The sequence below is a fragment of the Tetranychus urticae genome, chromosome 1, assembly GCF_039701765.1.
Source record: "Tetranychus urticae isolate SD_2017Ah chromosome 1, NJAU_TeUrti_SD_1.0, whole genome shotgun sequence".
Classification (NCBI taxonomy): domain Eukaryota; kingdom Metazoa; phylum Arthropoda; class Arachnida; order Trombidiformes; family Tetranychidae; genus Tetranychus; species Tetranychus urticae.
The window spans coordinates 24221280-24233058 of record NC_142958.1 but is presented as its reverse complement, the minus strand read 5'-3'; the positions used below and the strand labels follow the sequence as shown (position 1 = coordinate 24233058).

General features: G+C 34.3%; 3 protein-coding genes across 3 annotated transcripts; 2 read left to right on the top strand and 1 right to left on the bottom strand.

Moving 5' to 3' along the window:
* Window positions 1-102: 102 nt before the first annotated feature.
* Window positions 103-1766, top strand: LOC107362799 (17-beta-hydroxysteroid dehydrogenase type 6). The gene is made up of 2 exons (XM_015929932.3): window positions 103-493; window positions 638-1766. Exons 1-2 carry the CDS (start codon window positions 283-285, stop codon window positions 1543-1545), a joined length of 1119 nt encoding a protein of 372 aa, XP_015785418.2. The 5' UTR covers window positions 103-282; the 3' UTR covers window positions 1546-1766.
* Window positions 1767-2987: 1221 nt separating this feature from the next.
* FBXO11 (F-box protein 11) lies at window positions 2988-9037 on the top strand. Its single transcript, XM_015929766.3, has 4 exons — window positions 2988-4234; window positions 4331-5951; window positions 7712-7810; window positions 7985-9037. The coding sequence occupies exons 1-4, from the start codon at window positions 3184-3186 to the stop codon at window positions 8112-8114; spliced, it is 2901 nt and encodes a 966-aa protein (XP_015785252.1). The 5' UTR covers window positions 2988-3183; the 3' UTR covers window positions 8115-9037.
* A 1601-nt stretch (window positions 9038-10638) lies between these two features.
* Window positions 10639-11679, bottom strand: LOC107362280 (F-box only protein 11-like). The gene is made up of 2 exons (XM_015929303.3): window positions 11104-11679; window positions 10639-11007 (listed from the first exon to the last, which is right to left on the bottom strand). The coding sequence occupies exons 1-2, from the start codon at window positions 11114-11116 to the stop codon at window positions 10781-10783; spliced, it is 240 nt and encodes a 79-aa protein (XP_015784789.2). The 5' UTR covers window positions 11117-11679; the 3' UTR covers window positions 10639-10780.
* Between the last annotated feature and the right edge of the window lie 100 nt (window positions 11680-11779).

Sequence of the window (11779 nt, the reverse complement as noted above, 5' to 3'; positions counted from 1 at the left end):
TCAGACAAATACGACAGGTGGAGCTGGCCAAGCTTTGTTGGTAAAAATATAGGGGATGGTATTACAAGCCATACTTGCTTACATTCAACTTTATTAATAAATTAAATGTTGCTGTAATAAAGGTCTGTTTTTTTTTCTATGCTCTGACCTTTACTATTATATTATGACTTCTCTTTTTTGTATCTTATTCAATTGACCATAACCATTTTAATTGTTAATAGTGATTACTTATACAATCATTTTCTGCAATATAAACAAAACGTCCGGACAAATTACTTCAACATGACAACTCTAAGATTACCAATGTTAATATTCCCGTTATCATTTTGCCTAACTTTTTGGCTTTACATGGGTCTTCCGTATATTAGTTGGCTCATTAATATAACGACCACAATCATAGTTATTGCCTCTATTGCCTGGAAATTATCGTGTATCTTATCTAACGTGACTCAAGGATCTCTTGATGTATCGAATAAAGCAGTTCTGATCACAGGTTAGAAAGTAAAACATTGAATTAAAATCTCTTTCATGAAAAAAATCTGAAAAATTATTCTTTGCTGATTTACTGTTAGCATTGATAGTTACCAAAATACTTTCTCTTGAAACCCAATTAATCACTTTCTTCATTTTGTTATAGGTTGTGATTCTGGTTTTGGTTACATCACTGCATTGGAGTTAAATGAGAAAGGCTTCAATGTTTTGGCTGGTGTCAAAGACATAAAAGGAAAAGGAGCTAATGATCTCAAAAATAGTTGTAAATATCAATCTAGGCTCAATCTAATTGAAATAGATGTAACTCGAAATGAAGATGAGCTGAGCCGTCATCTTTTAGATGAAGTTACATCAATATTATCCAATACCGGTGATTGTTTATGGGCCATTATTAACAATGCTGGACTTTTAACTGTTGGCCCGATAGACTGGGGAAACTATCAAGATTCAGTTGAATCAATTGTCAATGTAAACCTTCTAGGTTGCATGAAAATTACTCGAATATTCCTGCCACTTTTGAAACATTCAAGCTATAGAGATGGCTCAAGTGTCATAGGTGCGCGAATTGTAAATATGTCTTCAATTCAAGGCAAATTGTCTCTTCCATGGACGCCAACTTATGCAACAACCAAAAGTGCCATTATTTTTTACTCAAACTGTTTGAGACTTAATGTTAATCGGTTTGGTATCAAGGTGACTACTATTCTTCCTTATAAATATCGCACACCAATGGGAGATACAAACCAGCTGATAGATCGTTTGGATTCAAATTGGCAATCTTCAACGCAAGATGTTAAATCATCTTATGGTGAATTTTATTACCATCGCTTAAGAAATTTATTAAAATTAACAAATGAAAGTGGACCAAGTTCAGGAGATCCAAAGGAAATCGCTTCCAAAGTTTATCAATGTCTAGTCACTCCAGATCCTCCAAATGAAATAATCTGTTCACCTTGGTGTCTTCGTCCTTTATGGTTTCTAGTCGGACTTATGCCACAAGAGCTGATAGATCTTGTTTTTGATTATATCGAATCAAATTATTTACATGCCTAATGAAGGATGACCAAACAAAATTTAAATTCTTATTATCAAAGACTGAAAAATCAATCACTCCAATTGGGCTCAAGCCCATAAACTAATCTTTTTCATTGTGTGATAAAACCAATCAGAAACTATGCTCGATACCAACAAATTTACTCTATAAAACAAAATTATTCAACAAAAAACATTTTTTCAGGCTTTTCAATTAAAACCAACTTTTTAATGTAAATAAATCTTTGTAATTGATCGTGAATTACTGCTCATCCCGGAAAATATACAAATGTATTAACCAGGTTCAATTCTAGTCAAATTTCAATCAATTTGAAAGCCACTTGCAGTGCTGTTCAACTTGATATATTGTTCACTTGATAACGTACTTTGTACACACAGATTTACCACTTTCTAGGCAACCAATTAAATTGTCTAGTTAAAGGTTAATAATTCAATATCATCAAGACAACTTGATTATTCTATTAAACCTTGACACCCTAAATATTAAACCATACAAACTAAGATAATTATTGAATCAGAAACTGATAATACTAATCGATTTAAACCATGCAAATGTTTACAAACAAATTGAATTTTTCAAAATTTACCAATTTTTTCTTACAAACATCTAAAGCTTTCATTTTTCATTTATTTTTTATATTTATCTGAACTGGCCATAACCATTAAATTGTTAGTAGTGATACTAACACTGCTGTTCGTACCTTTTTTATCATTACCGCAGTCTCGCGTTTACCTGACTAAGTACTTTTGATTTTTTTTGATAAACTAACGACAACGTTTTATAGCGAGTACATTGAAATTTACTAGCTTATTTTTACGTGAATCAGCTTTTACTTGTTATTATTATTTTCCTAAAGTTTTGAATAACACCTTTTCAGTTAAGCAAATTGTGACTTTACACAATTATTCGACATAGACACCAATGATTATCATTTTAGTTCAGTCATCAAAGAAACAAATCAATGTTAAAACTTAAACAAATAGTCGTCCTCTTATCTCACTTCATTCAAAACATTATCATATCACTACAATAAAACCATTACAAATTGTATTGAAAATTGATACAATTAATCATTTCTGTAATATGAAAACCCAAGCAGTCCAAACAAAATCCACCAGCGTAAGAATTTATAGAATGTCTTTGTTCACTTTCGGCAGCGAAAAATTTTCCTTAAAGTCCGTGTTTTAAATTATTAACAAACAAAAAGACGAAAATACAAGATATTAAGGGCAACAATGCAATCGAAAAAATGAAAGATGAAAGAAAAGAGATGAAAACTGGTTTATCCGGAAAGCTGCGGCTCCGGTCCGCTATTGAATACCTTCATCTCGTCCTTCTCTCTTCCTTTCTCCCTTTCTCTCCTTCTTTTCTTTCTATTTCTCTTTCTCTTCTCGCTCCCTCCCCATCTTCTTGCCATACTATTTTCTCTCTTTCTTGTCATGTACAAGTATTGTATGTACTTTTAAAAAGCTTGTAACACTAAATGCTTTTTCTTTCCCATAAATACTGAATTTATTGAAATTTTAAATGTAATTACTTCTAGTTTACATTTTATATTCTCATATATTTGTTTTATTTGATACCTTGTTTATTATCTGGTCTCACGGCTTCAAAATTTATATATTTCCTGCTCACCAATGCCCATGATGACCCGTAGGAACGGGAAACGGCGAAAATATGAAGTCAAACAATCGCCATCCTCTCCTTTACCAGAATCATCTCAACAACCATCTACATCAACAAATACCTCTACCTCTTCTGAATCAGTTCCAAGGGTATTACCGTCAACCACAACATTCCAATCACCATCTACAACGACGGTTACTACCACTACAACTGCAACTACATCTTCACCAACATTAAGTAATGATACATCACCTTTGTCTTCATCCCATCGAACCTCGACACAGCCAACAACACCTTCACCCCGATGTGCATCTCCCATACCTCTAGGATCTACTAATCAATCACCAAAAGATAATACCACAAGTCAAGGACGAGTTGGAGGCGTTGGTAGTGGTAATAATGAAGAATCAGTCCATCAACAGCCATCAACACCTAACAAATCTGACTGTGCTCCAAACTGGTCTCTTGATAAGATTGCGAATGAAGTATGGTTTACTATATTTTCTTACTTATTGGAGCAAGATTTGTGCCGTGTTTCTCAAGTTTGCCTAAGATTTCATACTATTGCCAATGACTGTGAGCTTTGGAAAAATTTGTATAGTAGTGTTTTTGAATACGATTTACCTCTGTTCCGCAAGGGACCAACTGACTTTGAATTTATATCTCCTGAAGATAGTGACTTTCCTAACCCTTGGAAAGAAAGTTTTAGACAATTGTATGGAGGTGCTCACGTTAGACCCGGTTATCAAGAATTGACAGAAAGGAATTCACTGAGATACAAAGGAAGAAATGTTGTCTACTTTGACACAGTGGAAAAAGCAGTCAATTATTGTGAAGAAACCGAAGGGCTACATGAGGTTGATACATCTCTAACCTCAGGAAATTTCAATAATACCTCAAGTGGACATTCAAGTGGTTCTCCTTCCACCGTTAGCTCAAACCTAAGAAAAGATGATACAACAACCAAAGACAACTTTAATCCACCGCTCATATTTATTCATTCGGGAAAATACAAACCTGAAGGACTTTTCATTGATTCTTCTATTGCAATGATTGGAGCAGGTATGTTCATTTACTTTTTATCTATCTTCATTTACCATGTTCCTTATTCATCTTTTCTCTATGTTAATTGTTGTTCATTTGTTATTATTGTAACAGCTCCGGGAAATGTGGCAGAAAATGTAATCCTAGAAAAAAACTCGGACTCAACTATTACTTTTATAGAGGGATCCCGTCGAGCTTATTTGGGTTATGTTACTCTAAAATTTACTCCTGACACAACCTCATGTGTACCTCATCATAAACATTACTGCCTCGAAATTACCGAAAGATGTTCACCCACTATTGATCATTGTATAATACGAAGTTCCTCAGCAGTTGGAGCTGCAGTCTGTGTTAGTGGACCAGAAGCATCTCCAATAATCAAACATTGTGACATATCTGGATGTGAAAATGTTGGGTTGTATATTACTGACCATGCCAAGGGTGTTTACGAAGACAATGAAATAAGTCGAAATGCTTTAGCCGGTGTTTGGGTTAAGAACCATGCAAGTCCGATTATGCGTCGAAATCATATTCACAATGGTCGGGATGTTGGTGTTTTTACATTTGATAACGGTTTAGGTTATTTTGAAGCCAATGATATTCACAACAATAGAATAGCTGGTTTCGAAGTTAAAGCTGGTGCCAATCCAACTGTGGTGGGATGTGAAATTCACCATGGTCAAACAGGAGGAATTTATGTTCATGAGAATGGCGGGGGACAATTTATCGAGAACCGTATCCATTCAAACAATTTCGCTGGTGTATGGATAACTTCACATAGTGATCCTACTATTCGGAGAAATGAAATTTATAATGGACATCAAGGTGGTGTCTACATTTTTGGGGAAGGTCGAGGGCTGATAGAGCAAAATAACATTTATGGAAACGCATTGGCAGGAATTCAAATTAGAACTGCTAGTGATCCAATAGTTCGCCATAACAAGATCCATCATGGTCAACATGGAGGTATCTATGTCCACGAAAAAGGTCAAGGATTGATTGAAGAAAATGAAGTTTATGCAAATACATTAGCCGGAGTATGGATAACAACCGGATCTACCCCTGTGTTGAGGAAAAATCGTATTCACAGTGGTAAGCAAGTTGGAGTCTACTTTTACGACAATGGTCATGGTCGACTTGAAGAGAATGATATCTTCAATCATCTTTATTCCGGAGTACAAATACGAACTGGAAGCAATCCAATGATCAAGAAAAATAAAATTTGGGGTGGACAAAATGGGGGAGTTCTTGTTTACAATGGAGGTCTTGGAACTCTAGAACAAAATGAAATTTTTGACAATGCAATGGCCGGAGTGTGGATTAAAACTGATTCCTGTCCAACTCTTCGGCGTAATAAAATCTATGATGGCCGGGATGGTGGTGTTTGCATTTTTAATGGTGGAAAAGGTATTCTCGAAGAAAATGACATCTTCCGAAACGCTCAAGCTGGAGTTCTCATTTCAACTCAAAGTCATCCAGTTCTTAGGCGAAATCGTATTTTTGATGGTTTAGCTGCTGGTGTAGAAATAACCAATAATGCTTCGGCTACTCTCGAATTCAATGAAATCTTCAACAATCGTTTTGGTGGTCTTTGTTTGGCCAGTGGTGTAAGTCCACTACTGAAAGGTAACAAAATATACGACAACCACAACGCTGTACAAAAAGCTGTCTCCAATGGCCAGTGTCTTTATAAAATATCAAGCTATACAAGTTTTCCGATGCATGATTTTTATCGGTAAGTTCATATAAAATTAGTCCAATTTAGATTTGCTGGTTCATTTTCTTTCCATGTCATGAGGCTCTAATTTCGGTCAAGCTTTCGTAACTCTTTTTGCGAGATTACTTTTAATTCTTATTACAACTACATCATTTTACTTTCAATCATTTCAATTGAAATCATTAATAATCTCTAACATGGTAATCAAACAGTCAGGGTTTACGGAAGAGAGAAAGCCAAATATCACAAGAAAATGAAGAAAAAAGGAAAAATTGTTACGTAAAGAAGAACCAAAGTACAGTTAAAAGCTGTTATAACCATTTGAAAGGGTAAAATCACTATCCGTTAACCCTGTATTATTCAATCAATGATTCTGCTATCATGTTTTGCTTGATTCATTTCTTTGACCTCCAATCCCTTTCATGTTTTGATCTCTTTTGCTTTTCGTTGTTGATTCTTTTTCAGTTTCATTCTAGAATCTTTTTTCATGAGAAACTTATTGGCTTATGATTATTTTTTTATTGACTTTTCACTTGTTTCTCTTATCTTCCTGACTTTTGCCTTTCTTATGAAAAAAAGCGTCGATGAATTAGAGATAGAGAAGGAAAGAAAGATAAAGAGAATGAACAATCATCATGATTTTATATTGAGTTGAAAGATTGAATGAAACTTTGCTTGTAACGGATGATCGGTGTAGGTTTCATCATTCAGTCAATTCACAAATAGACTCGCATGGGTTAACTCCCCTTCCAAGGCGAACGGGATAGACCTAGATGTTCGATCTGAGTGAATGGACTTGATCAATTGAACAATTCAACCTTTTTTCAATAGATCGAAGTTTCATTTCGTTTGATAAACTTTGAAACACAAGAGAGCGTGCAACTGAAAAAGGGGTGGCAAAAAAAGAACTTACAAAAGGAAATGAATGATGTAAAGAAAAGGCTTTCTCCAGCAACATCATTATCACAAGTTTCACAATATTTTTTCACATTACCTATTCTTATCGCATGAACGTTTCACCCTTTCTCACAGGCTTGTAATAAGTCTGTTGATGCGAAAGAAAGCAAAATTGAAGTTATGGTGATAAACTTGATTTAGCTTTATGATAAATTTTAAAGAAAACAATTTTCACTATCAAATTATTTCTACTCCAAATGGATGCTAATTTACCCTAAATAAAGCGATTTCAAAAATCGAAATCATTCTGTATTCGTTTAACATTCAACAATCATTTTCAACAATCAACTAATTTACTTTTTTTGTCTCTCAAATCCGTTAACTCGTTATGCTTTCTTACCGCTCTTATACTTTGTATTTGTTTCTTCGTCTGGTTAAAGTAAGAAATTTGATGAGAAATCGTTTTCTGTTTGCTATCACTTTTCAGACCAATTATCACAAACTTGACCAATTCATCCAAACCAACCATTTAATAGTTGGCCTTTTTTTGCGTGTAAAAAACATTTTCTAGCTCTAAGTTAACGGTATTTTTGTGTTTTTGTGTTTTCTAAATGCTTATGCATGTGTTCACTCATTATTGATCTTCTATTTATCATTTACTTGATTCATTAAACTTGTTGTTGAAAAGCAACCTTTTTACGGTAAAAAATCTACAACCAAAATGATCTATCAAAATAAATTTTTTCATCCAATGACATGGAACCGAGCCACAAATAACTGATCAAATGTTACAACGTTTTTTTTCTTATATTCATTCATCTTTTTCTTCTTTTTTCACTGTTGAACTATCATCGTTCCTAACCTGCTACACTCATCAAAAGATGTCGGACTTGTAACACATCAGATCGGAACGCTATTTGTGTCAACTGTATAAATACTTGTCACGCAGGACACGATCACGAATACATCAGGCATGATCGGTAAGTGATGAACGATATTCGACCAAGCATACAATTCCTTTCTCTCATTTCCTTGCTTTTGCCTCCTTTTTCATTTCAATGCTAAAAAGTTTCAACCAATTTTCAACCCTTTTTTGCTTTCTCTCCCCGTTTCATTTGTTCAAAATATTAATCTCTACTTTTTCAATTTCCCAGATTTTTCTGTGATTGTGGAGCTGGATCATTATCAAATCAATGCCATTTACAAGGTGAACCCACTCAGGATACCGACACTTTGTACGACTCTGCTGCTCCTATGGAATCTCACACTTTAATGGTCAATTGACACCACGCATTTTCACCAATAGCCGATTAATTTTTCTATTTAATCATTCATCCAATTAATCAATCTGCTTTTTCCATCATATCTCATCGAACTACTTGCCATCTCTACTTTTACATATATACATATTATATATATATTATTTGCGCAAAAATCCCTTGTCCCCTGAAACCAATATTGTCATTTTATCTCATCAAATTGTAGTTCTAATCATTTTCATCTTACCTTATCTAACGGTAACCTACCTAATCCTTATTTCGCCATCTTTCTCTATCATTCTTAGCCATTCACATTCATCCTAACATCAATGAGTGATACTCTATCAACTTTTCTGGTCACCCCAACCCTAACTCTTCCTCTCTTTTATTTACTCTCTCATCTGCTTTTATCAAGCTACTTTAACGCCGATCTTGAGAAAATCTGATCTTGTATTTTCTTTGAAAAAACAAGATTATTTCATTACGCATATTAAAGTGTTCGAAAAGGTGGTTCCTAACGACCAAGAAAATTGAAGAGCAAAATAATTCATCAACATTTTGGTTACCACTTTGAACTTTATCCGAATCGAAAAGAATAACCTCAAAAATGCAAATTTTCACCAATAACTCCAGTTTGTCTTCATGGAAACTTATTTTTTAGATTTACCGCTTAAATCATTGAAAGTACTCTTCATATTACCCTTCCGATCAAATCATGTCCTAAATGATCTCATTTAAGAAAGAAATTCACTCCATTTTTGTGGTTTTTATATTTTTAATTGGATTCAAGCTCATTGTAGGGTCTAAAAGATTTCAATGATTATTTACAAATTTCAAGTTTCTAGCTTAATTGAAACCAAATTTTAACCAACTTTTTTGAACACTGATTTATGTGCCGCTAATTTACTAATAGCTTAGTAATTATTAAAGTAGACCTAAACAGTTCAATTTTTTGTCTTATTTGAATTACTTGGAAAGTAATACAATGACCGCTACAATAATGACCTCATTTACCCTTATAAATATTACAAACCCTTGTCCACAAGTAATAACTTCACTTTGGCTCTTGATGTTTCTTCAGTTGCCAAAGCAATAACAATTTACATTACTTGAATAATAAATATTACACCTTTTTATCTGAAATAATTGTACAAATTATTTACTTGAACTTCATTTTAAACACAAAATTGAATTGAAAACTAGATCAATTAGCAAAAGTGATATCGATACTTATTAGGGTGATCAGGGGATAGTTGACTTGAATAGGTTAGGAACGCCAAAAAAGATAACGCTAGTTTTTGTTACTCTGATCATCTCTCTTTAACCTTATTTAGTTTGGGATTCGTCAGTTGATCTTTTGCTTTTTTATTCGCGTTTATTCTAACTGACTGTAGTCCCAAAGTGAAAGTAGTGACTACTGACGAAGTAGTCCGACGAAGGCAGAATTGAAGATCTTTAAAATTAGCTATTCCAAGTGGATCTGAATGGAACATCAGACTTTTTAACCAACTCTAGCCCCAAGTGACTTTTTATTTTAAATTTCAAACGGTACACCTGTAGCACTCGTTTCAGCTGATTTCTTATGATCTTTAGTTAAAACCAACAGCCGAAAACTTTCCAACTCCGAGGCATCAGAGAGATAAGCACCAGGATTGGCCAAAATTGTCACTCTGGGGTGTATAGCACCAAGTAGTCAATATTTCTAAAATAAGGCAGAAGTACATTATATTAAAGGCCAAACCACCTATTGTTTGATCACCAATAGATTCCTAACATGTTACATGTTGACCATGGTGGATCCTGTTATGGCTGACTATTGGACCCACTGACAGTTAATCTGGGAACGTGCTTTAATGTATATATATTCTGTCCATAAATCCTCTATCGGCCCTCGACTTTCCCCGAATCTGGGAACACCACCTTGATAGACATAAATTTCATTTCTCGGAATAGTAGGATCAATATGACTTTTAGTTTAAACGAGAACTCTGGGTTGAGCATTTCGGAAGATATCACTTTCTCGAATATTACTTTACTCTACCATTAATCCGACCATCCCGGCCATCCATGGAGATGCTTCTGGGCCACTAACACAGACTGCAGCTCCAACTGCTGAGGAACTTCGTACTAGGTCAGCCGTGAAGCGGCGTAGTCTGAGCGAGCGTTGAGTCAAATACAGTGACTTTTAGGCAGAATTTGCGAAGAAATAAACAGTCATTGGTTACTCGTAATCTTAAAGTATCAAAATCCATTAGGCAAGATTTTTCAGCCGAAATCGCTTATTTTCAAAATTTCGAGAGCAAATTTGTTTTTGCAATCCTTAAAATTATATTTGCAGATGAAGAAGGTAGATTCAGAAGGTTCTAGAATAGTGCGAATTTTTTTGGAGAAAAAATAGAATCACTGAAAATAACCACTTAATGAAGGTATAAGGAACTTTTTGTTAATGGAATTTTGCACAGGTAACATGAAAATACTTTTTGCCAAGTTTCATCCACTTAGGCCCTGTATTTAACGAAATCGGTTTTTGGCCTATAAAACGGAAACGGAAATTCGTAAACAAAAATCTTTTCTTTCCGCACTTCTTCATAGTGATGTCCATCTATGGTGAAAATTTGAGAGGGTTAAGTGTTACCGTTTGTGAGCTATCGATGACCAAAGTTTGATTTTTTGAAATTTTTGAGCTGTGGACTAAGTCTTCGCTTCGCTCAGACTAATTATACAATGATCAATAGTGGGTGAACATCTTTCGGTAATTTCGAGGCAGTAATGTTTATGATTAGGTACACATGAGGTTGTGTCAGGAGTAAATTTTAGAGTAACATAACCCAAATAAGCTCGACGGGATCCCTCTATAAAAGTAATAGTTGAGTCCGAGTTTTTTTCTAGGATTACATTTTCTGCCACATTTCCCGGAGCTGTAACAATATAAACAAATGAACAACAATTAACATAGAGAAAAGATGAATAAGGAACATGGTAAATGAAGATAGATAAAAAGTAAATGAACATACCTGCTCCAATCATTGCAATAGAAGAATCAATGAAAAGTCCTTCAGGTTTGTATTTTCCCGAATGAATAAATATGAGCGGTGGATTAAAGTTGTCTTTGGTTGTTGTATCATCTTTTCTTAGGTTTGAGCTAACGGTGGAAGGAGAACCACTTGAATGTCCACTTGAGGTATTATTGAAATTTCCTGAGGTTAGAGATGTATCAACCTCATGTAGCCCTTCGGTTTCTTCACAATAATTGACTGCTTTTTCCACTGTGTCAAAGTAGACAACATTTCTTCCTCAATATCTTCTCAACATCTTAAGGAATTTCAGAGTCAAGAGTCACTTTTTGTCACTTAAGTAACTTTTGCAAAAATGGGGTTCACTTATATAACTAACGGTTCAAACGTTATTGTTAGTTAAGGTCACTGAATAAGTGATTATTAACTTGAATCTTTTCAATATAATTTTATAAATTTGTTAACTGTATAATAATTTGGACGGTCAATTAGCCTAATAATCGGTTGGATTGTACCCGCACCGATTCACAGTTGAATTGGTTGATCATTAATACACTTATTATCATGGAAACACATGAAATGGATAACAAAAATGAAAGATAAAAGTGAAATGTAAAGAAGACAGAGAAGATAAGTTGTTCATTCCCTCTGTCTAATAAGAAGAGAGCAAGGGAGA

Excerpts from the sequence above, each read along its gene's own strand:
- LOC107362799 (XM_015929932.3), top strand. The coding sequence starts at position 283 with ATGACAACTCTAAGATTACCAATGTTAATATTCCCGTTATCATTTTGC. Across the intron at positions 494-637 it reads TAAAGCAGTTCTGATCACAG|GTTGTGATTCTGGTTTTGGT; the intron begins GTTAGAAAGTAA and ends ATTTTGTTATAG.
- FBXO11 (XM_015929766.3), top strand. The coding sequence starts at position 3,184 with ATGCCCATGATGACCCGTAGGAACGGGAAACGGCGAAAATATGAAGTC. Across the intron at positions 5,952-7,711 it reads CCGATGCATGATTTTTATCG|ATGTCGGACTTGTAACACAT; the intron begins GTAAGTTCATAT and ends ACTCATCAAAAG. Across the intron at positions 7,811-7,984 it reads GAATACATCAGGCATGATCG|ATTTTTCTGTGATTGTGGAG; the intron begins GTAAGTGATGAA and ends TCAATTTCCCAG.